General features: G+C 37.9%; 2 protein-coding genes across 13 annotated transcripts in view; both read right to left on the bottom strand.

The window, feature by feature from the left end:
* The window catches only part of LOC306874206 (glutamate receptor ionotropic, NMDA 2B-like), a gene marked incomplete at both ends in the record, with an annotated part of 110,395 nt that extends 108,908 nt beyond the window's left edge, over positions 1-1,487 (bottom strand). The window contains one exon of the mRNA XM_079424074.1: positions 1,461-1,487. Within this exon, the coding sequence (XP_079280200.1) occupies positions 1,461-1,487 (27 nt within the window). The remainder of the gene's footprint in view (positions 1-1,460) is intronic.
* Positions 1,488-13,714: 12,227 nt separating this feature from the next.
* LOC306874357 (activating transcription factor 7-interacting protein 1-like) overlaps positions 13,715-27,778 on the bottom strand; it is a 36,339-nt gene continuing 22,275 nt past the window's right edge. For 6 of the 12 annotated variants that reach the window (XM_079424333.1, XM_079424334.1, XM_079424337.1 and 3 more), the window contains 13 exons: positions 22,578-22,640; positions 21,304-21,904; positions 20,414-20,592; positions 19,712-19,858; positions 19,519-19,593; positions 19,262-19,326; positions 18,750-18,811; positions 17,995-18,660; positions 16,247-16,281; positions 16,079-16,136; positions 15,597-15,686; positions 15,462-15,493; positions 13,715-15,349 (listed from right to left, as the gene is read on the bottom strand). In XM_079424333.1, the coding sequence (XP_079280459.1) occupies positions 14,894-15,349; positions 15,462-15,493; positions 15,597-15,686; positions 16,079-16,136; positions 16,247-16,281; positions 17,995-18,660; positions 18,750-18,811; positions 19,262-19,326; positions 19,519-19,593; positions 19,712-19,858; positions 20,414-20,592; positions 21,304-21,904; positions 22,578-22,640 (2,529 nt within the window). In that variant the 3' untranslated portion in view covers positions 13,715-14,893. Of the gene's footprint in view, positions 15,350-15,461; positions 15,494-15,596; positions 15,687-16,078; positions 16,137-16,246; positions 16,282-17,994; positions 18,661-18,749; positions 18,812-19,261; positions 19,327-19,518; positions 19,594-19,711; positions 19,859-20,413; positions 20,593-21,303; positions 21,905-22,009; positions 22,093-22,116; positions 22,359-22,577; positions 22,641-24,871; positions 24,974-27,778 lie in introns of those variants that run through there. The other 6 variants (XM_079424335.1, XM_079424340.1, XM_079424339.1 and 3 more) reach the window with 6 other exon arrangements.

Genomic DNA, 27,778 nt, shown 5'->3' with positions numbered 1-27,778 from the left:
CGGCGCATCTTAAGAGGGCGATACGAGGGGGAAGCGTCATCAGACGTTTTCAGATGCGTTAACTACTTTCATGTCTTCCCTAACGGCGAGCAAGATCATCTCTGTAGCAGCTTGAGAAAAGAGAGCAGGAGAGTGAAAGGCAGCCTGACCTCTCCGTCTGTTTCTCACCCTATTTTCTTACCCCCTCTCTCTTTCTCAGTATTTATCGCTCCTGCTCTTGCTTTCATTAACCCATAGAGCTACAATGTCTGACCCAGACCACAGGCACATTACTCAAACTGGATAGAAGGCAGCACGACCAAGAGTAAATTAGGCAAACGCCTGCATGAAAATAAGACAATGGCGCACTGAGGATCACAAACACACACATTCGTTGAGACAACAGAAAATGACAGCCCTGGAAGGAAAAACAGACATGGCGTTAAGGCCCTCGAGTAAGTGACAGTAGATAAAATGGCGATGAGAGAGAGTGAACATGCGTGCTTAAAAGTGCACATCAAAGATCGAGAATTGCTGGCAATGTTCAGAATATTATCCTACCATTACTAGCTTTAAAATTGTTACAGTATCTATTCCATGCAAATTTTCTGTATATGTTGAGTATAACCTGCTACATTTGTCAAAATGGGCAGCATACAATTATACTTAATTTCCACTGTGATAAATTAGCGTAAAATTATTTAACATCTCTTTCATGACTCATTATTTGATTGAACTGCCAAGTTGTGTAACACTTTTGCACCAAATCGACTTTTTAAAAAAAAGATGTTAACTGGATGCCAGTTGATAAGTTAAACGAAGTGATTTTGCCGGGTCCGTTTAGGACCATTAGCACCATACTGTGGGCAAAAATCATTTTCTCTTTTGATGGTCATTCAATGGAAGTAAAAGCTGCATTTATTTGATAAAAATACAGTAAAAAACACTGTTTAAAAAACACAAAAAAGTAAATTGTACTGGTAATTTTCCGCCAGGACATTATCCATAAATTTTACAGACACTTCCAACTACTCTAAAACACAACGCAATGAAGCACAAAATTTGAAATACAGGTAAAACGCCTGTAAAAATCAATATGGAAAATTACTTATATTTTTACAGATTTTTTTGTTAATATGAAGTAATATTGTGAAATATTATTCAAATTTAAAATAATATTTAGCTATTTTAATATATTTAAAATGTATGTGTAAGCTGAATTTTCAGCTCCAGTCTTCAGTCACATATGTCACACTCTAATATGCTGATTTGCTGATCAAGAAACATATCTTATCATTGACTGTGTTGAAAACAATTGTGCTGCTTAATATTTTTGTGGAAACCATGAAACAGATTTTTTTGTTCCAAAAAAAAAAAAAAAAAAAATCTTACAGATCCCAAACTTTTGAATGGTAGTGTACATTATTCATTAGGTAATATAAAACATCAGAGCGGAAAAGAAAACAGAGTTCTTCCCTTACCTTGAACATTGCCAGCCCAACTCCCATTCTCTCTCCTCAACTCTTGCATGTTGATGTGAGCTGGGTCTTGTCTCTTCCTCTCATAGCCCTGGATGGAGGAGTGACTGACCGTTGAAGTAGTTTGAGAGATTGGTAACAAAAATTAGGACTGGTGTAGAGACCGTGGATGAAAGTGTTGGCTCCTACTGTAAATCCAGGCTGGATGACTTAGCACAGGTATTGTATACTGAATCAAAACTATTAAGAAAAGTCACTCAAGAAAAGTAAGAAAGACGCCTGGCTCACAAATGAAGACAAAATAAAAGACAAGACTTTGAATGCATGAGCTATGAAATCGATGTTCAGTCACTGAAGAAAAGTTAAAAGTCTTGTATCAAATCTAAGAAAAGTACTTAAAATTGAAAATGAACCAGGACAAAGCCTACATTGGCTACAAAATGTGATAGAAATTGAAAAAAAGGTGAAAAGAAGACGATTTTTCTTGATGAGTCTAAAAGTCCATTTTCATCTGTGAGCAAGTCCAGAAACTCTGGAGCTGCGTGGTGCCTGGTAGAGCTGAAGCAGCGACGTCTGGTCTTAAATCGTCATTGGTTCAGGTATCCACGTGCGTCCTTTGCTGGGTCCTTCTCATGACACTACTGGAAAAGAAGAGAACAATATCTTCAGCACATATTTTCTGGCAAATGATGTTGAAAAAATGTCAAATTTGATGATGGCTTTGGAAAACTGACTGATATTTTTCTTTTTTCAGTTGATCTAATAGAGAGTTGTCAACACTAATTGCTTAATTGATATGTAATATATGAAGTTTAGTCTATTTAGAGCCACAGAAGGGACAGGCATGTTTCACAAACACACAGTAACACACTTACAAATGCATACAAATACATTTATGTGTGATATTTGTATCTTGTTACTTACCAGTCTAACTCTCCTGTGGCATTTCATCATTAATATTTGGATAATGTTTACAGAAATGTGATACACAAGACGAGTGCAAGCATTCAAAAACATAAGACAAGATGTTCGCCTTCCTTTGATATGTCCATTTCGCCCAATAACAGGCAAGTGAGATGCTTCTTTGTTTTTGTTTTCATACAGTCCATATATAAGAAAAATTGTGATGAAGATGATGAATTCGGGATGTCTACAGAAAATCCTATTTTAAAAAAAAAATAAATTAAAAAGTTAATTGACATTTCAAACCAGTCACAAAGAAGAAAGCACAAGTATATAAACTAAATACGATGCGTAGAAAATAAATTATCATAATGAATGGAAAAAGGAGATGTTCAGATTTCCTTCCATCTTAAGTTGCGTCACAAAGACACTTCTTGGATCACCATCCCTTTCTTAGATTCATTTGAAATTAACAGAAAACCAAGGAAAAATAAAACTCTTGACTCTTTTTTTATATTCAGAGGTAAATATACACTACATTCTATAAAATTACAATACTAATAGAGAATCTCAAATCAAAGAAGGCAGCTCTGAATTAAAATGATGTACAAAATGAAGTGCAAAAGGTTCCTTCAAGGAGGATAAATTAGGGGATATAAATAACTTAGAGTGGGGAGTGAAAAGTTTTCATTCTCTAATGAGCTAACGGTCATACAGTGGTCATGCACGACAGCTAAAAAACAGGGACCCTTAAAGAATACAAAGAAAATCAAGAGGTTGTGACAAGAAGAGTAGGTGACGGCCTGTCCAAAAGGTGTTAGATGGATGGATAAAATGAGAGAAAAAGCTGGTGAGTGCCAGCAGAAAATTAAACACTCAATAAAATGAAGGATTGAACATAACAGCTCAAATGGACTCGAGCTCGCAAGCAGATGAGACAAGAAAAAAAAAGTAATCAATATTTGGAGCAAATACCAATCTATTATTCACAATTCAGATTTCATGTTTCACCAGCTCAGAGGAAGCTGTCAACAACACAAATCACAAGTTCAAAATGTGTCCAAGAACCGCAGATTAAGCAGTCACGCCAACCTCACCCATCTCAGTCAAAACAGAAGTGTGTCTGCAACGATTTCTCAACCAAAATAAAGGACACTGATGCTTGCACTGGACACTGGAGATGAATGGAGGATATTTCAGACTGGGCAGCCTAAGACCAGATGTGTGTAGATGTGTTTCAAGTGTGTGTGTTACAAAAGAAAGAATGGCAGGCTACAAATGTCTTGCTGTTCATAAGTCAAATGGACAGGGTTGGAGAAGGGTAAAAATGGGCATGGTGCTGGAGAAATGATATGTAATTCCTGACACCTGGCTGTCCATAAATTTAATGTGTTTGTGTGTGTGTGTGTGTGTGTGTGTGTGTGTGTGTGTGTGTGTGTGTGTGTGTGTGTGTGTGTGTGTGTGTGTGTGTGTGTGTGTGTCAATGTGTGTTTTATGTGCGTGTAAAAAAAGCAACACACAAGTACACACACACACAGACAAACAGAACGGACAGACACTAAACGAGCCGTTAAACCTACCTAGAAGAATATTAAAGCATCCGGGGAAAAAAAGAGTGATACATGAGGGTAGATGGTGGAGGACTAAAAGAACTGTTTGAAAAAAGAGAGAAAGAAAAAGAATGAAAAAAAACTGATTAGGAGATGTGGAGATGGTTTTTGAGTCTCTTTCACAATTCAAACCAACTTTCATTCAGGGAGCATCACACTTCTGGGGTGGAGGGAGTAATGGAAGGAAGAGGGGATGATCAGAGGAGAGAGATGGCAAGGAGGGACAGGTGAAGGAATGAAGGGGGTCATAAATAGTAAAAAATTAGTGGTAGAGTAAAAAACAAAAACAAACAAACTTGCCCCTTCTTTCTCTTCTCTCCTGTCTCGTCATAAATAGAGAAAATTATACACCATATAGATGGAGAAATAGATCAGGAGGCAAATGATGGAGAGAGCGAATAAATGAAAAGATGATGTGTCTCCCAGCACCACGATGAGAAAGAAGAAAAAAACAAAACGAAAGAAAAGAACAAATACTCCAGTGCCTTCCGTTTTTCTTCTTTTCTTTTAAACAGGGAAATGCAGTCAGTTTGTTCCTGTCATCCAGTTGTTGCTTTAGTTCTTGTCTCTCTCACTCTTTTTTCCTGTCTTTCTTTCTCTTGGCTTCTGTAGAAGGAGTCCTCCGTTTGCAGTAAGTAATAGCCCTTTTCCACAGTGACTGAGGCAGAACAGTAGGAAGAGGTGTAATGGTTGCAATGTCTGCCCAAGAATTCCACACATCGAGAGCTCTCTCTCTCTCTCTCTCTCTCTCTCTCTCTCTCTCTCTCTCTCTCTCTCTCTCTCTCTCTCTCCCTTATGGACGGAGTGCTGTGGAGTAGGAGTGAGTCAGAGAAAGGAGAATGAGAGGGAGCCCTCTACAGGATAACTGCACAACTGAGAGACAGAAAGGAAGAGCTGAGAATATCTTCTCAATTCCAGTTCAGTCAAACTAAATATGAATGAGGCAACAAACAAGGTGCAAATTTGTCATTTGAATTTGATAATGTATAGCTAATGTACATACATTTATGTGCCGTTTAATATGTAGTTCTATAGTAATGCCACAAAGTAGCATTACTACAGTAAAGTTTGTTATTACATACACAGTATGGGGGATTTTACCAAACACAAGATTAGATGATACAAATAATGAAAGTTTGAACGTATTTACTCAGAAATATATGCTGATTTTATTTCATTTCTATAAAAATATTTATTTTACAGCAATACTAAAAAATATATATTTTAAAAATCTATCCATCCATTCATCTATATTTTTATATAGATATTTTTATTTTGGTTGAAAGAAGTCTCTTATGCTTGACAAGGCTGCATTTGTCAAAAATATGGTAAAGAGAAATATTGTAAAATATTATTACAATTTAAAATAACTGTATTTTTATTATTCCTGCAACTGCAAAGATGAATTTTCAACAGTCGTTCCCTCAGTCTTCAGTGTCACACCATCAGGGATCATTATAATATGCTGATTTTGAAACATTGAACATTATGAAAACCGTGATACATTTTTCTCATCATTCTTTGATGTGAGCTAAATTAGTACATACAGTGCCCTCCAAAAGTATTGGAACAGTAAAGACAAAATTGTTCTGTTGGCTGTGGAGTCAAGACATATACAAATATGATTAAAAGATGAATATGAGACAAAACTAGAGAATGTCACATTTTATTATTGGGTGATTCAACACATAGATGTTTTACCAGCTAAGAAGTTCAGCACTTTTATAGTTTCATCCCTCTATCTGATGTGAGCATAAGTATTGGAACAGTTCCCTCACAGGTCTTTCTAAGTGATCAGCTGTGTCCTGTTGCATTAATTCTTCAGATATTAAAAGCAGGGAATGTGTCGTATCCGTTATATCCATTACTTCTGCATTCTGAATCTTGCATTCGATGATGACACACACAAACCAGGATGAAGACGAGGGAGCTGACTTTGAGAGAAAAGCAAGCAATTTGGATATTGCCAGTTCAGTCAAGGAATTTATAAGGCCAAAGAAACGGAAAGTCTTAGATTTCCCAAGTCAATCTCCAGATTTAAATCCGACTGAACATGAATTTCACCCGCTGGAGAGGAGAGTAAAGGCAGAAACTCCCCAAAACAAGCAACAATTGGAATTGGCTGCATTAAAGGCTGGGAAAAGCATTTCAAAGGATGAGACCAAGAGTCTGGTGATGTCTATGGGTCACAGACTCACTGCTGTGATTGTGCGCAAGGGATCTGCAACTAAATAATAGCTTTTAATCTTTTATATCTGCCTTATGTTCAACTGTTCCAATACTTATGCTCACATCAATGAGTGGGATGAACTCTAAAAGTGCTGTTCTTTTTATTTGGTAAAACATGTATGTGTTGAAACGGCTAATAATAAAATGTGATATTCTGTAGTTTTGTCTCATATTCATCTTTTAATCATATTTGCAAATGTCTTGACTCCACAGGCAACAGAGCAATTTTGTCTTTAATGTTCCAATACTTATGGAGGGCACTGTAAATTCTACTACTAATAATAATTATTATACTAAATAATTACACTAAATATGCTAAATTATGCGATTAATTATGTTTTGTTCAAAATAGAAATTACATGTCTTTGTTTTGTGACTATGTTGAATTTCGGTAAACTGCTTATTCCTCTTTATCATCCTGTGGTATGCAGGCAATTCAATTAAAATTCAAGCTCATTAATTGAAATGCAGCCAATTCTTAATTCTGAATATTGCCCAGTCCTGCTCAGATACTGATTCTGTACCGGTGCAATAGCACTCCATCTGTCGTGAGTCTGAGTTTTCTGTGTAGATTTGAATGTCTGGTTCTCAGATGTCTGCTCTCTCAAGGACTCACTCTCTCTTTCTCTGGATTCTTGGCTTGAGCTACTGATCACTTGTTCTTTTGATCCTCCATTTCTTGGCACCTGTCTTCCACTTCTTTTTTAAAACACATAGCCTGTCTGCCTGTTGCTGTCTTTTGATCATTTGGAAATATACAAAAATAAAAGGCGAGTTACAGAAGGACCATGGAAATGGAGCAATTTGTGCATAAAGATTTTAGGATTGTTTATCATTTCAATTGAAAAGATTAAGAAATACAGTTTACCATCTCAGGCCTGCAGTGCCACTGTCATAACTGAGATAAACAGATACTGGAGGACTATCTTAGAGGGTTGCACATCAATGATAGATTCCTAAATACAAACCACCAATCCTAAATACCTAAATACTAACCCTAAAGCACTATAAAAGCTACATTAACCCTGTTTGGAGTTCATGTAGCCTACGTACAATTTGAATATAACTGAATCAATACTGGCAGCATTATTGGCATCATTTACATTGGGCTGGGGTCGACAATATAAATGGCCCGGTGGCCCGGACGTACTTTTAAAACCGTCAGGGCCACCAGATCGCTCCAACCACTAGCCCGGTGAATTGAATGTTCATTTCTCTACCATAAGCCATCTCCAACATTCAATTCACGGGCAACAGCTCTGGTGGACATTCCTGCAGTCAGCATGCCAATTGCACGCTCCCTCAAAACTTGTGACATCTGTGGCAATGTGCTGTGTAATAAAACTGCACATTTTAGAGTGGCCTTTTATTGTGGCCAGCCTAAGGCACACCTGTGCAATAATCATGCTGTCTAATCAGCATCTTGATATGCCACACCTGTAAAGTGGATGGATTATCTCGGCAAAGGAGAAGTGCTCACTAACACAGATTTAGACAGATTTGTGAACAATATTTGAGAGAAATAGGCCTTTTGTGTACATAGAAAAAGTCTTAGATCTTTGAGTTCAGCTCATGAAAAATGGGGACAAAAACAAAAGTGATTGCATTTATAATTTGTTCAGTGTATATGCTCTAGAATTGTCTACAACACAAAAGCAGAGAGTAAGCAGAAGTAATATTTTTGACCCTCTACCACTGCACTGTTTTGATTAGGGAGACTTTGTTAGATCAGTTAGCAGCTGTATTCTGACAGCAATTTTGGCACATATAGTCGTCATGTTGCCAAACAGATGGAGAAGAGAGAGATATGAGCATTAATTGAATGTGTTATTTGACGGTGAGTGATGGGAAATAGATGGCTGTTGCTTACCAATGGGACTTGTGCAATTCCCATGAGAAGAAGGGTAATGTGAGAGAACAAGATCACCAGCCATATAGCAGATTGTGAATAATGTGCTGTGTAAGTCATTTTTATAACTCCTCTGCCGTGACCAGTTTGAATGTAAGATGCACAACACAAGATGGGGAGATTTGTTATAAGCAATAATATCAGACAAATCAGCTTAACATTAACTATTATGTTAAAGCTATTTTGACATTAACTTTTATGGTGATAAATCGTTTATGTAATATATTTTTCTGTGCATAAAATTCTCGCAAAATTCTAAGAACAAAATCCAGTCATTTCAATAGGGATTTCACGAGAGGGTGTAAGGGTTCATCGTGCAGATTTCAAATATGTTCAAATTTATCATGCAAATTGTGCAAAAATGTGACTTCTGTACAGTGCTTCATACATCTTTATGCTATTTCACAATAGATAATTGACCTTTTTGCGTGTAAAATTGCGCAGCGCAATTATTTGACAGCTCAAGTGTTCAAATGAGCTTTTGACTTGTATATTATATATCTTTATCATTCCACTGTTGCTCTCCGGATATTTTGAGTGGATAGATTCTTGGATAATAAGACAAATATCTGCTGATCGTCTATCAGCAATGCCTTAGTGTTACTTTACTTTAGAACAACCACTTACTAAGCAAATTCCATAGGCTTCCGTATATTTTGTCTTACTTGTGTCTGTGTTATAATCTTTTTGTCTGTGTGACTAAACAGATTTCATGATTTAATATAGATTTAAAAGTACAGTAGGGTGCAAACGTCTTAGACCACAAATGCAAATGTTTGATCTCATTTAATGCAATATTTTTCTTTAATAATTATATAAACAAACTATATTTTGAGTGAAAGATTGATCTGAAAAATATTTGAGAATTTCTTCATATTTGTTTTTTTTCTTGCTTTAATAACACCAGCTCCCATGTATAACATTTAATTTCCAGTGTTTAAGAAACAATAGTCTCAGACTTTTATACTCCACTGAATATCTGTTGGTTGAAATTATTTAATAATTTCACATCTAGGTTTTTCCTTCACATCAAACTGCTGTCAAAGTGACTAAATGCTTGCAATTACAGGACTAAGCATAAACAGGCCTAATTTGAAGAAGCTGTTATATAATATAGTTAAACGATAGCTCTTGCTTGAGGTAGCTGGTAGGTGGCATATGTCCAGAAAAAAAATAATAAATATTATAAACTTAACGCTCTCAACTTTAATTCAGGTCACACTGTTGAAGGCTGTGGCAGCGATTGGATGAAATCATTCGGAGGGCGTTCCTTCTCATGAATAATGTGCTCAGAATCTAATAATAAAATATTTCTGTTCTTCACAACGTCCATATGTCACATTGATGCTTCAACTGTCATTTAGAACGAAAATACTACTACTACTATCATTACATGAAATTATATGTTTCAAGAATAAGCCACGCTTAAAACTAAGTGCATATTGTGCTGTGGGATGTGTTTCCCATACATTTATTTATTTATATCCCACGATATCAAAACTGACTGATTTTCCAAAAGGCGTTGATTATGAGCATGCAATGCACGTTTAAAAAATCAAAACGAGGCGTGGTTGTTTTTATATCACTGTATTTCTGAATGAATACTGATGTCATTTTCATCTCATCTTGCATGTTATATGCCTGATAAAGCAGCGTTTACCGGGGAAACCTCTAGTTCTCCCGCTTTAAAGCGCCTCCTGCTGTCAGAGAATGTATTTGCATTTTTTAATAAATCCGTCTGATTTACTCAGCAAACATATTTAGCTTTTTATCAAAAAATAATCTACTCTAGAGGGACTTAGCTGTTGTTATTGATTCTATCTGGATATCTACCGGAAGTTGTTAGGGCCACAAAAGCGTGCATGCTGAATGTAACGTTAGTTCTTTCCGCTGAAACCGGAAGAACTACATTGTTTGGTGGAAGAATACTGTTTTTATTAATATCATTACACTTATTTGCTTTGTTGTATTTTGTGAAACCTTACTAAGTACAGAAGTGAGTACACCCCTCACATTTTTGTAAATATGTTTTTATATCTTTTCATGTGACAACACTGAAGAAATGACACTTTGCTACAATGTAAAGTAGTGAGTGTACAGCTTGTATAACAGTGTAAATTTGCTCAACACACAGCCATTAATGTCTAAACCACTGGCCACAAAAGTGAGTACACCCCTAAGTGAAAATGTCCAAATTGGGCCCAAAGTGTCAATATTTTGTGTGGCCACCATTATTTTCCAGCACTGCCTTAAACCTCTTGGGCATGGAGTTCACCAGAGCTTCACAAGTTGCCACTGGAGTCCTCTTCCACTCCTCCATGACGACATCACCGAGCTGGTAGATGTTAGAGACATTGCGCTTCTCCACCTTCCGTTTGAGGATGCCCCACAGATGCTCAATAGGGTTTAGGTCTGGAGACATGCTTGGCCAGTCCATCACCTTTACCCTCAGCTTCTTTAGTAAGGCAGTGGTCGTCTTGGAGGTGTGTTTGGGGTCGTTATCATGTTCGAATACTGCCCTGCGGCCCAGTCTCTGCTTCAGTATGTCACAGTACATGTTGGCATTCATGGTTCCCTCAATGAACTGTAGCTCCCCAGTGCCGGGAGCACTCATGCAGCCCCAGACCATGACACTCCCACCACCGTGCTTGACTGTAGACAAGACACACTTGTCTTTGTACTCCTCACCTGGTTGCCGCCGCACACGCTTGACACCATCTGAACAGAATAAGTTTATCTTGGTCTCATCAGACCACAGGACATGGTTCCTGTAATCCATGTCCTTAGTCTGCTTGTCTTCAGTAAACTGTTTGCGGGCTTTCTTGTGCATCATCTTTAGAAGAGGCTTCCTTCTGGGACGACAGCCATGCAGATCAATTTGATGCAGTGTGCGGCGTATGGTCTGAGCACTGACAGGCTGACCCCCCACCCCTTCAACCTCTGCAGCAATGCTGGCAGCACTCAGACGTCTATTTCCCAAACACAACCTCTGGATATGACGCTGAGCACACTCAACTTCTTTGGTCGACCATGGCGAGGCCTGTTCTGAGTGGAGCCTGTCCTGTTAAACCGCTGTATGGTCTTGGCCACCGTGCTGCAGCTCAGTTTCAGGATCTTGGCAATCTTCTTATAGCCTACGCCATCTTTATGTAGAGCAACAATTCTTTTTTTCAGATCCTCAGAGAGTTCTTTGCTATGAGGTGCCATGTTGAACTTCCAGTGACCAGTATGAGAGAGTGAGAGCGAAAACACCAAATTTAACACACCTGCTCCCCATTCACACCTGAGACCTTGTAACACTAACGAGTCATATGACACCGGGGAGAGAAAATGGCTAATTGGGCCCAATTTGGACATTTTCACTTAGGGGTGTACTCACTTTTGTGGCCAGCGGTTTAGAGATTAATGGCTGTGTGTTGAGCAAATTTACACTGTTATACAAGCTGTACACTCACTACTTTACATTGTAGCAAAGTGTCATTTCTTCAGTGTTGTCACATGAAAAGATATAATAAAATATTTACAAAAATGTGAGGGGTGTACTCACTTCTGTGAGATATTGTATATGGAATAACCGTTTTATAAACACAATAAGCCCCGTGAAGCCATTTACAGTAAATTTATAACAGATATCGCGTTGTGCCTAACAACGCCCCTTAGCTGTTATAAATTCACTGTAAACCACGGTTTATTGCTTTATTCGTCACTGATCTATATATTATATCTTTTATAGAGTTTTCATGTTTCTTAGTCTTTCTTGCGAAAGCGTTCTTGTATTATTGTACTCAAAACACTGACAGAAACTCTTTTAAAACTGATAAGGCTCTTAGCTAAATTAAAACTCCTCTTCACGTGGTATCTAAAACGTATTAAATGAGGAATGTAATTTTGCTGAGATGTATCAAATATAGACCTACTACAATTTTGTTGAGCATGTGACTGAATGAATCTGAATGAAATTGTCTGTCGTTGACTGCCGCCTTGTGGCTAGTCTAGGAAGGACATGTAGGTAAAATCTGCACAGTGCAAACTTCACTAGTGCTGTTCTGCTTATTCTCGTTATCTAGAGATATCACAATTTTGTTTAATTTAATTTTCATTAAGTTTAATTCTATTGTGTAGGACTTTTCAGAATACATATTGTTCTGCTTTACACAGTGACTTAGATAACAGCAGCCTCTTCTGGTAGGCAAATAAATGCTTAATATTGACAAATTAATGTGTTGGTAAATTAAATGCACTGGTGAATTATAAGATTGATTTATTTTATTATTATTATTTTTAAGACCTGGGGCCTGTACCATGAAGCCGGATTAGCTGGCTAGCCAGGTAAATTTCAGTTTAGTTTGCACCAATCCTGGGTTTTAGGTACCATGAAAGTGGCTTGGCGTTTAGCTGCTTTCATTGCCATAGTAACTCACACTGCACAGCTAACCTGCTCCGGGGCAGGTTATGTTCCGGATTAAAGATCTCAAACTGAAATTGGACCAATCAGATATGAGCAAAGTGACATGTCTGACACACATAAAAAGCCCCCCCCCAGTTTAAAAAAAATACAACAAAATTGTCTGGCTTTATATTACGATTACAATTTACATATTATTTATATTATTATTACTCCATTGCACACTATTTAGTTTAACAATTATTATAAAGCATATATTTTAAATGAATATTAATATATACAGATCATTTGTAATATAAATAAGGGGTAGAATCAATAGATAACACTTTAAAAATGGCTACATGTGACCTTACAAGTTTGAGTCTCTATCAGTATATATTATCAACTATATAGAATAGATAGAGCAAATTTCCTTTATTTGTCCTCTTTCGTGGACAGGTACTTCAGTGGAAATGCGTTTAAATTCCTCACATTATTTAATCTCTTAACCTTTAACAAAATCGTTTTGAATCTCGCTGGCTCTCTTGCGAGAAGTGAAGTGCTCCATTACCTCAGGATTAAGCCTGAGTTGACAGAGAAAGTTGATGATCAGCTTCATGGTACCAACAAAGCCAGATTGGAGTGGTTTGGTTTAGTCAACTCAAAACTTAAACTATTACTCTGAATTTGTTCATCTACCATCATGGTACAGACCCCTGGTTGAACTGAATAAACGTGCTCACGGAAACAGATGGACATCAGGGCAACAACACATTACAATAAGCAAGTTGTAAAGTTATGACGGCGTGAACAAACATTCCTGCAACATGCATAAAGAGTATTCTGCAACCTTTTTAATATTTCTGAGGTGAATATTAGAAATGTAGTCTTGAATATCCAGACTTTTGACTATTGGCATGAAGTCTGGTCCACACTGAATCTTTGATCCACTCAAAGACCATCAAACATCCAAGTAAATGTTTTAAAGCTGCAATTCGTTATATGAATTCCACCCTGTAAATGAGCTGAAGCTTCTCCTGGATGCCGTCCAAGAAGCTGAGGCGGCTGACTGCGCATTTCCAAGTTTCTTTCTCATGTTCTGTATTTCTTTTTTGTCTGAAAGGAAATTCCATAGCTACTATAACAGTATATAACTACAAGGCTTCGTCATACAAATACCTCTGATTAATCTCGTTTTTTTTTTCTGAAATTTTTTATTTTTGACCTTGCAACCTTCAAGGGCTCAACAGTAATTGCAAACACTGCGATTAAATTGTCTCCAACAAACAGTGCATTAGTGTATTCTAAGCAACTTTAATAAAGAACTTTTGAAAAGGTTTGGTTTTATTCCTCCAGTGATGGTCCTTCAAAATAAGTGTAAAATATTATATACATATCCTATTAAAGCAACATATCACTAATATTTCTTTCTTTTATAATAGATGTCTTACCAGTGCCCGTTTGTTTTGAAGGATGAAATGAGACTTTTTTTTTCCAGTATGTTGCCTTCCACATCACATTTTGGGACAGTCGCTAATAAAAGGCCTTGGGACTGTGGCATTGTTGTGGTGCCAGCAGCATTCTCAATTTTCCTGCACCTCAGGGATTCATTAGTCATGTAGCAAATAGCCATGTGGCAGAACTCATATCCAATACTTCCAGAGAACCGAGGAACTGCCCTTAAGATGAACGAGAACGTTAACGGATAGCTTAACTTTTCTTGTGACTTACCCTTCCATTCTGAAATTGTAAAACAAGAGATAATTCAAAGTCTGTGATAAATCAAAAGGTAAGGAAACAAGCGCATTAGATCCATGCATGAACAGTTTGAAATATTTCTAACAGGGTCTTGTACATGTCATTTAATAATTCACACTGTAGTTTCAATAAATGAAAAGAACCCTTTTTAAATAGATCAATACTTTTATTGAGTGTCATTTTGCAGTGTCTGGGTACCAGACAAAAAACATTACAAAACCTTTAACACCCCAGCTTTCATGTCCTGTAGCTAATGACCGGGACCTATAATGGAGCATGTGTGCAATGTACTGAATATTATTTTATAAAAAAAGAGAGAGAAAGAAATTGAAAAACAATACTTAACTCTGAACATTCTGCACAAGGAAAATACAATTTCAAGCACAATTTTAATTCTGATAGTTCCCTCCTTATTGTAAAATAAAGTTGAACCAAATAGTGTGTGTCTGTATGCACTGATGATTATTTGTATTTCCATTTGCATTAGACGACCTATTTGAATTCCCTACAATTCCTAACACAAAGGGCAAGACTAAACCAGTGGTCTGCGCATAGTTAACAATTTTGTAACAATTACAAATCTCCCGTCATACTTCCGTCGGCCACATCCTTTTCTACCACCCCACCCTCATCTGGAATTATTTTAGGATGCTGGGTTAATGACATCAGTGCACTGCGGTTCACAGAAAGGACCGAAGCGGCCGTACACATCTTTGGCCCTGACGGCAAAATAATATGTCGACCCGGACACAAACTGGGTCAAGGTGCATGCCATGGGCAGCGGCAGCGCCTTCACCTCCCCGATCTTCTTCCACAGTGACTGAGCCGAAGCACCCGATGCTGCCCCCTGGTGGTCCTGGTGATAGGCGTACAGATGATAGGTATCTACAGCAGCGCAGTTGCGGTCAGTTTCTGCAACACACCAGGACAGGACAATCCCATTTTGGCTCTGGACGCGGGCCAGTTTGAGCTGGGGCTGCTGTGGAGGGGATGTGTGGGCGGCCTCGGGGGGGAGACGTGCCGGTGGTGATGGAGCCAGTGGTAATGGAGGAAGAGAGGTGGAGGAAGAGGAGCTTGGACGGGATAGAGATGGAGAATCCTGAGAGAACAAAGAGTGAAGGTAAGAAAGATTATAGGAGGCACTGTGTTAAAAATATAAATAAAATGTAAAGTGCATCTTCTTTATAATATTTTTGTTGCAGCACACTCACCACAGAAGAACGTTGTGCTGCTGATCGAGCTCCTGAACCAGGGAAAATATAAAACATGTCAGCATACAGCTCTGAATTTTATAACTACAGGCAAAAAGTAGAATAAAAGAAGAGTGGGGGGAAAAAAGGTCTCACCAGCATTAGTGGTAGAGCTGACTAAAGGAGGTGGTCCAGATGCACGCTGGGTAGTGATGGGGGAAACAGTGGCCTTCTGGACTCCTGTCACTGGATAACAGAAAAAAGTATTAGGAAATATAACTAACTGGTAGCTTACAAAGGAGGAGGAAGAATAACTAGGAATGAGAAAATTTAGCTTTAAAATTAAATTAATTTAAAATGTAAAATTTAGACAGTTCAAATACCATATTGAACTCGATGCTGAAGTTATTTAGTTAAATGTTTGTGAAAATCTGGTCATTTCAATAGGAATCCACACAGTCTTTTTGGGTCGAGGTGAAAACATTCCCTTCTAAAGTTCTAAAGTGACTTTTGTGTGAGCTGTTCATCTTCATACATCGTTACAGTATTAACAGACAATGGAGCCTTTTTTACTCAGGAATTTCAGTTACTGTGACTGGCACCTTAAGACTGAGCAATAAAGAGCAGCAGTGTTTTACCTTGAACATCATCATCATCTTCAGTCAGATCTATCACAGAACCTTTGGGACGGCCGGTCTGTAGAGAAAAAGAGTCAAATTTAGAACAAAAAATAAAAAAAGTGACGAAAAGTGATATTTGCAATTACATTTTAAACATCACGTTGTTTACAATGAAACATTGCTTACCTGAGAGGGTGTTTTCGGTGTTGAGGCCTGATTATCTGTTTAAAATGAGAGATTAATGAGATTACATTATGAAACAGCCCATACAATTTTTCAAATATACATTACATAATACTAGATTATAAATAAAAGCAATGTGAGAATAATCATGCAAAAAAAATATTTTTGTATGTATATGTATGTATAAATAATAATTTATACATACATAATTGAGCTGGACAGCAAACGTTTTAGTCACAATAATAATCAAAATGCTCTGAATTCTCTAAAACTAAAATAAATGAAAACATACTGCTACATTTAAAGGGATAATTCACCCAGAAATGAAAATTCTGTCATTAATTAATCACCCTCGTGTTGTTCCAAACCGGCTAGACCTTTGTTCATCTTCAGAACACAAATTAAGATATTTCTGATGAAATCCGAGAGCTTTCTGACCCGGCATAGACAGCAGTGTAACTACCACATTCAAGGCCCAGAAAGGTAGTAAGGACATCATTAAAATAGTCCATGTGACATCAGTGGTTCAACCATGTTATGAAGCTACAAGAATACCTTTAGCCGGGCTCACACTGTGCGATTTTTAATAGTCTTTTGCGCTTGTTGCTTGTCACACTGTACGAACATGATCCCCATGTCAGACTGTAGGATCTCAGTTGTCTTAATGTCAGACTGTACGACAGTCAAGACGCGATAAAAACGGACGTACTCAAGAAGACTTGTCCGGAGTTTTACGTCATCAATACGTGACCTGCGTTCTCTCGCTATAATGGTAGCTAGCAAACAACAGCAACGTATAGCGTTAGTTTTATTAATTACATGCCTTGATTTAAAAAAAAAAAAAAAAAAAACGACGTGTGTGGAGCAAGTCATGGCTGGGCAAAAGAGGACTTTATGGACTTCCAGTTCTACAGAGCGAACTTGAGGTAATTTTGTTATTCGACTTTAAACATCCTGCCCCTTAATAAATAAACTTTAAGTAAACTTTACTTTGTACATATATTGTTTTTACAAATAACGAAGTTGAAGTTTGAAGTTGTCACGCTAATTGCGTCATCAAGCTCCTATTGGTTCTTGGTTTGACGGTCGTCGTAGGAGATGTCACACTGCAGGAAAGTGTCTGAAATCTTCTGACACTGCCAGAATTTAATCGGAGGAAAAAAATGATCGCAACGGCCATTAATCGGCTGTCGGTGAACATGTCAAACCAGCGATCTAGACACCGATTTTAACCTAGGATTATAGAAATCTTTTAGGATTTTCAAAATTGGTCTCAGACGACCAAATCGTGGCCAAAATCGCACAGTGTGAGCCGGGCTTTTCATGCATAAAAAACAAACAAAAAAAAGGGTCAAGGTGCATGTTGCACCACTGTTGTCACATGAGCAATTATTTTATTGATGTCCTTACTATCTTTCTGGGCCATAAAAAGTTGCGTTGCTGTCTATGGAGGGTCAGAAAGCTCTCAGATTTAATCAAAAATATTTTTTGTGTTGTAAAGATGAACAAAGGTCTTATGGGTTTGGAATGACATGAGGGCAAGTAATTTTCAAATTTTGGGTGAACTATCCTTTTAAATTTAATTTCAATGTTTTTAATTAGAACGGTATTATTCTATGCTTTAAATATTCATTCATTTGGTGTTATATCCCTCAATGGGAAAAAAAAAATAAAAATTACAAAAAATAAAGCACTTTGCATTTAGCAGATATTGTTAAAAAAGTAGCTGCATGACAGACATTCTCTTATACCTGTCTTTGAGGCCAGCGCGGAAGCCGATGGCGGACCAGCTGCAGCTGCCGCTGATCCTGTCGCTGCAGGTCCAGTGGTTCCTGGAGAAGAGGCCGCTGTAGACACTCCCACAACAGCAGCACACTGTGTAGGTGTCCGGGCTGTAGTCACAGATATCCCTGTGCTGGGTGAACTAACAATCCCTGTGCCACCCGGATACACGGCTCTTGCTAACGACACCGCTGGAGCTGAAGATGTCGAGGACGACGAAACAACACTGCCTGCTGGCTTTTGAAGGATGAAGGTGGTAGCAGGTGTAGTCGTCATTGCCTTATTGTTGTTACTAACCGTAGATAATGATGACACCGGTATTAAACCGACACCACTGGCAGTATTAACCAGTGCCCCGCTTTGCCCATTCGCCATCGCTAAAGGCAGCTGAATCAAAAGAGGCTGAATAGACACCGACTGACCCCCTGAAGTTGCTGGGGTGTTAGTCATGACCCCTGTACTGGGTACAGTCTTTAGTAGTAGGGTGCCTGTCTGAGACTGGCCAGGCAAAGAGGTGGATGAGGGAGTGGAGCTTGTTGTTGTGGTAATGATCTGTAGAATGGGTGTAGGAGAAGCTAGCGCAGAGGAGGTTGGCGTAGTCAGCGTGGACAGAGGTTTGGGCTGAGCTGGGATTGCTGAAGAGGCGAAGAAAGAAAAATAATATTTGAGTTAAAACGAGAACTAGAATTAATATAAATGAAAATTACATTCATAAAAAGCTCACCATTTGAATTAGAACCAGTGGCTGGACTGGACAGTTTGGGATCCATTGTGGTTTTAACAGTACTGTAAAAGAACATAAAAGGGAGGGAAGCATTAAAATTATGGCAATAGCACAAGCATTTCAAATATTATTTACTAAAGCTTTTTGAATTACAAACTGCAGCACTAATATGTGCAGTTTTAACAAATTAGTCTTTGACTAAGAGTGTCTAGAAGGCTTTTGTGGCTAGCCAGCTCTTTGTTCAACCAAGGTGGAAAAAGGATGGTAAACTGTATAGATGTTGGCAAGTTTTAAGGGCCGTTCACAGAAAACACGTGCTTGCATTCAGTTGTGCTTTTCTATTGTTTTTCCTATGTAAACCTACACTAGAGGTACATCAACTGAACGTGTCTTTTTATTATTTTAATAATTTTTGAAAAAGAAAAAAAAAACTACAAAAGATTGTAATGTCTTGCAATAGAGTAGGAGCATGATCTTGTGAGGATGGAGATTGATATGTCAGATATGTTTACCGTTGCGGTGTAGTCATGTTGGTTGCATTGTTGGCCTGAGCAGCAGCAGCGGTGGCAGCATGAGCCTGATTAACAGGAAACAAAGTGCATTTTAATGAAATATTCAAAAGCCCATTTTGCTTGCAATCAATCACTAAAACGGGTATTGTATTTATGGATAAGATCATTAATGGCTTATACCTCCATTTTTATCCATAAACCACTTTGACCAAATCACACAATAACTGAATTGTTTTTCCAGTGATTGCTAGTCTTACCTCTTGAGTTCTCTTTGAGTTCTCTGAAGCCTGATTAGCAGCACCAAACTTTTTGGCCAGCCGAGAAATCTTAGCCTAAAATGAAAACACAGAGTTTTGTTGATGTTAAGTATCAAGTTCACAGTCCCATTCTATTAACTATTGTAGACGTATAATAGTAATAATTCTTGTATTTGAAAACTTCAAAACTCACCTGTAGTGTGTTAATATGCTGCATTGTATTCTGTTGTTTGGTTGCGTTGTCAATTTTCTCCACTCTCTCTTTCAGCTCTTTTATGCTTCGGTCAAATATAGTCAACTGCAGCACCCGTAACCGTTCCTCGACTAACTGCTGTACCATCTTTTAAGAGGAGAGAGAGAAAAAGAATAAATCATTTCTTATGTCTGAACTTTGTTACAGAAGACCTTTGGATGTCTGTCACGAATGTTATCTACCAATATCCATTATTACAGACAAATTACAGAGAATTTCCAAAACTCTCCCCAAAACTCGAAAAAGAAAATTCAAACAACTGAGAACCGATGCGTTTTGCTCTCATGTGAAACTGGTACAGTTGAGCTTCTGTTCACCATATTTCATGGGCTCTATGTATGTGTGTTATCAATGTTTCTATATAAAAGCCTAAATTAAAGCAATGGTGTCTCTTCAGAACACCCTCTTCATCATTTGTGTTTCAAAGACGAACAAAAGTCTTCCAATTATATTCTTTTATGAGTAAATGACAGAATGTGAATGTTTTGGTGAACTATCCCTTTAAGATTAATTTACTGTAATCGCATATCTCTGTATCCTATTCAGTTATATGAAAATATGCCGTTGTATAGGGTAAGCGACTAAATGCTGTACATAGAGATGAGGATTTAAAAAAAACAACTAATTAGATATATAACAAACCTTCTCCAGTTTATGCCGGCTCCCAGCATTGGCTGTGATTTTCAGCTCCAGCTGAGCCTCCAGCTCTTCACCGTCCAACCTTGCTCGTTTTCCATCTCTCTCGTCCTTGATTTCTTTGTCATCTTCATCTTTCTCCTCGGACAACGATCTCTTTGTACCAGCAGAGGCACTGTTGTCTGCTGTTGAGTAGAAGCAGAGGAAGGGTTTAGACTTAGGCAGAGCTACTAGCGTAAGTAATGTTAGCTCAAAGGCTAAACTTCATGTCAATACTATTGAGCTAGAACAAATATCTAAAAGCAACAACTGCAGATTTTGGGTCTCAAAACGATCAAACTATTTTGAGTCTATAGAGTAAGTTTAAAGGCATAGTTCAACCTTCAACAAATTAATTTTAATTTGTCATTTGAGTTTTTCTACGGTAAAACACAAGAGACTGAAAAATGTTGCAGCTTTTTTGTCAATACAACAAGTCAATGGGGTCAAACTTTTTTGAACCACACTGACTTTCATTGCGCAAAATTAAAAGATGGAACGTTCCACTTAAGAAAGCAAGTCATACAGGTTTAGAACAACAGTGTGATAGTTTTAATTTTTGAGTTTTAAAAAAAATTTATAGTTTTAAAACTATCCCTCTACTAAATGATTGCAAAATAATTCATAATTTTCTCAAAATTACTAGTTGATCTGTAATTGCTTGAAAGTCTATTACAAGAATATGTACGGGAGCTCATATTTTACTTCTGATTTTTAAGTATTTACAGAATAGCATTTTTACAGTCTCCGCAAATACGTTGTACAGGAATGCAAGGGAGAAATGTAATATCTGGCCTCCCTGAACTTATAGACTGACCAGTAGTTTGCAGGCAGGTTGAGTTTCTAGACATTCTCACCTCCTGCATTCTGAGAAGTGCCTTTTTCATCTTTTTGGTCCTCTTTCTCATCATCTACATTCATCTTCTCCCCACTACTGTCTTTCTTTTCATCTTTGTCTGCTTGGATTTCATCCTCTTCGCTCAAGCACAGAAATCCTTCTTTCACCTCTGGATCACAGTGCAACCCAGAGGGGGAAGCAGAAAGAGAAGAGGAGGAACTTTTATTGCTTGTCTCCTTTTTCTCTTCTGCGGCCACAAGGGGGTCGTCAATATCCATAGAAGGTGAGGTAGTTTGTGTGTTGGGTGGAGAGGGCGATCGAGAGAGGGTGAAAGACGGAGAAGGGGAACAGTGAGCTGAATCAGGAGCAGGCGGCATCAAGTCGGCCTCTTTATGATTCGAGTCTTTCTCCTTGACTTTCTCCTTTTCGGTGTGGGTGCCATTGACCAGTGGTGTCTGAGGTGGTGAGGAGGAAGATGGGTAAGAGGCGGAGCCGGAGGTGGCGGCTGTCAAGGTGTTGTGCAGAGCTTCCAGTTGCTGTCGATCGCTCATCTTCATCGTTTTCCGTGCACGAAAGATTTTCTTCTGAGGTTCCTCTGGTACAGCTACTTCCATTTTCACCTGCGGAAAAACAGTGGGAAGATACGGTCAAACAAATGTTTTAGATCCTAAACAGGCTAGTTAGCTAAACTCCATCCAGTACTCGACACATCTGATTAATCTGACCAAGTACAAGTGCCTTTACTGCAGTGTGACCACAAGGTGTCACTGTCACTCATCTAAACGCCACTTCCTGCTGTTCTAGAATTTTCTCTTGGCCTCGATCACAGTACCTTTCTTTAGCTGGAACAAAACCATAACCAAAAACCTGGACTAAGACTTTGGCTTAACTGCTATCTAAAAAAATTGCCAAAGTAAAAGTACTAAACTGAGCTGAAGCACCTCTCTGATTACCAAGTCCACAAACCACCTGGCATCTGTTGTGAAAGTAGTTGAACCTAACGAAAACCAATAACCTTCCCTAGTTCAATTGACACAACTAGTGAGTTGGTAGGGCTGTAACAGTCAGCAGTGCATGTGATTTCAGAATACAGAGAGGGAGAGCAGACTTTGTGTCCACCCCCTCAAGCTGATTGGTGCAATTCTTAGCCAATAAGAGCAGCACTCTACAGAATCTGCTAGCGACAAGAGGATTTCATTATATAATGCAGATTTTCAAAGCTACCATCGTACTTAAACTAGACTAGTACGTCTGTCTCAGTGTTAATCACAATAAGACATTAGTTTGTCTTACCAGGCTTCTGTGAGGTCTCGTATTTTCCTGTTTGTGTATTTGGCAGCCAGTCGCTTGAGGATCCTAAAAAAAATTAAAATTGAAATATTAGGTATGAAATGTAGTTACAAATTCATTTGTACTCATTTCTGCTACATTAATTAGATGCATTTAACTATTAGTTCAACTCAAAACCTGATCCAAACATCCTTCATTTCCTTTTTAGTACAGCTCCCTCATGTTTTAATTAATAAGTCATTCTCAAAAAGTTGTATAATCATACCCCAGTAGTTTTATCGTAACACATGAGCACTGGCATATTCTTGGTTATCAAGTAACGCAGTCGACATACTTCCTTAGTTCTATGTGTATGGCTTAATCCATGCTGAATGTTATGATAAAGATCACATATAATAAACTCATTGCAAGCTGTGTAAAAATAATATTCTATATTGCCCATAGAATCTGGGCAAACCGCTAAAGAAACCTCAAAGCTGATGCCATCCTGTAAATACAAGTAGATAATATTACTTATTTCAGAAACGAATCAGTACATCACAATATGTGGTACAGAACTACAATGCGCTTTGTGATTTTGTTAAGTCAGGGGGATATTAAAACCTATTTGCAATCTAAAAATACCTTTTTTACAGAAGGACAGGTATTTAAAAATAAATTACGGTATGGTGGTGTTCTCTTTCAGTGCTCATTAAGAGACTCTCAAAGCTAAAACTGTACGCAAAGAATAGCCACCTGGCATAGTTCTTAATTATAAACTCATAATCTGATACACAAAAAAATATAACCAAGTCTGAATCTAGTGGTACTTTAGCATCAAATGCTAAAACTGTTCTGAAATTGACACTTCTCAGCCAAGACCAAACAGATATAAATCAAAATACAGTATAGTTCAACTAAATATTTACATTAAGCAGTTTCCTATATTTCTCAGCACTCCCATGAATAAGAGTTGCTAACATTGAATTTAACTTGCTATTAGCAAAGCAGCTTCCTGGATCCAAACAATTAATCTGTCTTGATTTCATTCTAATGTTATTCTCATCTCCCTAGTTTTACTACACATCCAATAAAAATATAGAGCTGCAAGCATAAATCCACAGGACGCCGCATTGCTGCTGCACTGCTACATTAACAATCTTCCTGGCAGGTGTGAATGACGTGGCTTCTATATATACCAAAATCTCATCCTCCTGGACCATTTGAAACACCTTTCACTTCCTGTCAACAGCCATTCCTTTTAGGTCTAGTATCCATGACAACCAAGAAAAAGACTTAAGTAATTCAGTTGAAAATTTTATAGCTTTTCACTAATTTGCCATCCTAAGCACCACAAACTGCTCAGTCAGGAGCAAGACAGGTGACTAGATTGTACAAGACACAAAAGGCGGCATCAAGTTTTCATATTCCAAGAAGAGACAAAAGTGTCACAAAAACTAAACAGTAATAAAATGCATCTCTGTATTCCTCCATCATCTCAGTTTTATGTCCATGAAAAGGACATTTCATAAAAATGGCTGCTAGCTTCTGGAAAGCTTGTTCTAATGTTGATCACCGCGCACAGGCTCACTGTGGCCCTCCCCCACCCATCTGTAAACATAGACGCTGAGGTTGCCGCTCATTCCAAAATGGTCGCCAGAGCTGCGGTGGAAAGCCAGGCTCAGGTCTACAATACCCTTCTCCTGAAGCTAAGACCTGATCCATTGAATCTGTGCTCACTTCCAACGAAAGCTGGTTTCAGAAACATAACCTCTTGCGGATTGCTAATAAAGAAATGTTCGCAAAATAACAGAACACGGTATTGCATCTTGACAGGGTACAAGGTTGATACCTGCCTGACACTTGAAATAATTTTGATGATAAGTTAAGAAAAGTTACTCAATTAAGCAAGCTTTAAATCTAAAATAAGTAAATCATAAAGTTCCTTGCAAAAAGCATTAAATATGAAAAGATCGCAAAAAAAATAAATAAAAAATCACGCTCAACGGATTACACGCAATCAGCACTTCCTAATGCGCAACCCACAGTATTAATCGAATTTCCTAGTCGAATGTAAAATAGATGATCCCAATCATGTCAGAACTGCAAAAATTCTTACTAACAGAACTGCAAAAATGTCAACGTCCACGCAAATACGAAAACTTTAAAAATTGTCTGTTAAAAAAATTAGTGTTAAAAAAAAATAAAACAACCACCAAAAAGTCTAATAATCTTGAGTAAACACTACTAAATATGAAGGTGAATAAAAAAAAAATAATAATAATCATCTTCAAGAACCGAAACAGCTCAAAAACAACCTTGAGGTGTAGTCTTCAGGAGTAGGCCTTGATTAGTACCGAGCGCGAAAACAGGAGCATGCCTAGTTCCCAACTAGCTCAAAGCGCACACAACACAGAAAAGAGGAACAGAGAGAGACAGAGAGAACAGGAGGGGGAAGGGATCTCGTGTGGAGAGGCGGAGCACATTCTTTGTAAGGTGTTGGCTGTAACCAGAATTAAAAAAAACAGTATAGCTACACACAATTGTAGCGTTACAACCAACAGTACAGCGTCAAATGAAACAAAAGGTCACTTTTTGACTCATGATGAGACTGTGATATGATTCATCACCTCTTATAAGCTCACTGATCCACCAGCGGTACTCTAACCTGCGATTGAAGGTGTTCCAAAATATGACATTCAACCAAAAAAGCTTTAGAAATCAGAGGAAAATTAAGTATAAAGAACAAAAACCTCAGCAGCAAGAAAGAAAACCTGCCATGTGCTGAAAAGCAAAAACGGCCCCCTCCCCCACTGCTGCAGGCACAGAGAAAACAGGGTGGAAAATTACTGCTATGTGGATCGTACCATTATAACAGAAGAGGGGTGTCACACGTGCACCGCTATGTGTCAACACAAGAGGGTGCAGAGCAAAACTGAATCTGCTCTGCATTTTAAAAATACACCAAGTAACAATTTGCCTATATGCATATTTTTCAATGAGCATGAATCTCTCTATACAGCACAAACATCTTTTGGATAGCTTTGCTATTGCACAGAACCGATTTATGAGGTGAAAGGTCAAAATGCTGTCACATGCTAATGTAAATAACTTTTGACAACAAAATGAGCTATGGTCACCATTTCAATGTACAATCACAGACAATTAAGCATGATCAGCATATCTGATCACTTCTGACTATCCCTTCTTTGCAAAAAGACGCAAGTCGCATTGAATCAGTCTCAGCTCATGACCATTTCCCACCGTTGTGTAGAGATTTGAACTATGTAAAATCAAATCTAATAAATGACATGAAAGCGCATCATTTATTCTGCTTCAATTTTGGATTTTCTAGGGAGTTATTGATTAAATGGGAACAAATCCCTAATGTTCTATTCATTGTTTTCCTAGTAAAGGGTCATTTGTAAAACTATCCTGAAAACCAGACTAAATGTCCCCCAACTACATTTTATTAGACGTAGCTGTATGTGCTCCAACACATTTAACTCTAGTGTTCATGCGGGCGATGCACATTCTAATCCGGCTCATGACATTTTCGATCTCCTGTTTTCCCCATCCTTTCCTGTCATCTCTACTGTGCCTATAAATAAAAGTGACAAGAAGGGCACTAAAAAGCCTAGATTCAGTCCATGAGAACAAAGCAGAGGACCTTCCTTATCTAAACAAATTAATTCTAGTTCAAATGATTGTCAATTTTCAGACAAGTCCTAAATTAGAATAGAAAAATATCAGCACAACAGATTTGACAAATCTCGTAAAACCCTTATGACATTTATGTTGCAACTGAGTTCCTAACAGACAGTAAATACTGACGAGTTTCCACATATTCAGAGGTCTGACAGTTTCCCAACCAGACACAAGGTTTGTGTTCTCAGTATTGTGTAAATGCATCGCAAGGTTGCAAATACGTTTCAATCTGATTAGATGTGATTTTGTTGCATCGCAACAGTTTTTACTTTCAAAGTGGACAGAAAGATCATTTGGCGCTGAAATCTAGTTGTGCACACCAGATGTGTCTCCTGCACAGAGCTTTTCTATGTCCCTTTTATGTCAACATACTTGGCCCCATCCGCAATCAATAAAAATGAATCGATATACACACAATGTACAATACTTCTCAGTTACATGCTATGATCGTGAGTGAACAAGCATGTCTAGTCGTCTCACCTCAAGAAACACCCCAAGTGTGAATGGAAGGAAAAGAGTTGCTCTACAGCAGAAAACAGTGTCCTTCTGTTTTTAAACTTTGGAAGACCATTACAAACACACACACACTGTGTATAATGGGAAAGGGAAAGAAGTTCTTAAATTTTACTGGGGGTAAAACTCATGCAGTGAGAACACTCGCTCACTCGCTCTCCCCCTCTGCTGAAGAATGTGCAGTCATAACAGTAAAAGGCGACAGACACGGATCGTACGATAACTAAAATGGGTGTGAAGATGCAGAACTTTGAATACAAGGAAGTCTGTAACTGCTTAAATAATTCAAATCAATTCAGAAATCCATGTTATACTATAAACGATGTTCCTAATGTCTGATAAAGGCCTTGAATGCGGCTGAACACCAAGATTTTAAGCTCTACATTTTCATATGTAGATGTGTGGTGCCTTATGAAGAATTGTCACATGGGAATAAAAAATACAAAAATGAGCTAATACTGCAACTGCAGCTATGATGAGAACAATAAAGAAACTGTATGCTATCAGGGTGTAAAACGAGATTTATTCTCTCTACTGTTTTCATTGCTCTCTATGGTTTTGCACAAGCTTTAGCAACTTCAATACTACATATTTTAAACTGCTGCAACTCTCCTCTCTGGTATTTTGAATTTCTTGTTACAGCACTGCTAATATTGTTGGGTACATATGACGTATATTAGCTCGTGTTTTATTCTAATTAAATGTATTAGCATAAGCTATTTTAATACCTATATTTTTTATTCCAGTTAAAAATATTTTGTTCACAACACCCTAACATCTGTTGTTAAAATTTATTCACACAGCTTTATGAAACATCTGTTTTAATGAGAAGACCAAACTACATTTCATAAAGCATTAGCTACACACATAATGTTCATCCTTTGCTCTTTATCATGCTATATTAGCACCAAATAAACTCCCTTCACTAGTGAAAAAGCACAAAAGTAGCAAAACCACATCATGCCTTAATAGCGAATTCCTAAGTAGGTTCGCCAGTTCCTATC

Source organism: Barbus barbus (genome assembly GCF_936440315.1).
Source record: "Barbus barbus genome assembly, chromosome: 8".
Classification (NCBI taxonomy): domain Eukaryota; kingdom Metazoa; phylum Chordata; class Actinopteri; order Cypriniformes; family Cyprinidae; genus Barbus; species Barbus barbus.
The sequence above is the reverse complement of the archived record's forward strand: the minus strand, read 5'-3'. Positions and strand labels throughout refer to the sequence as shown.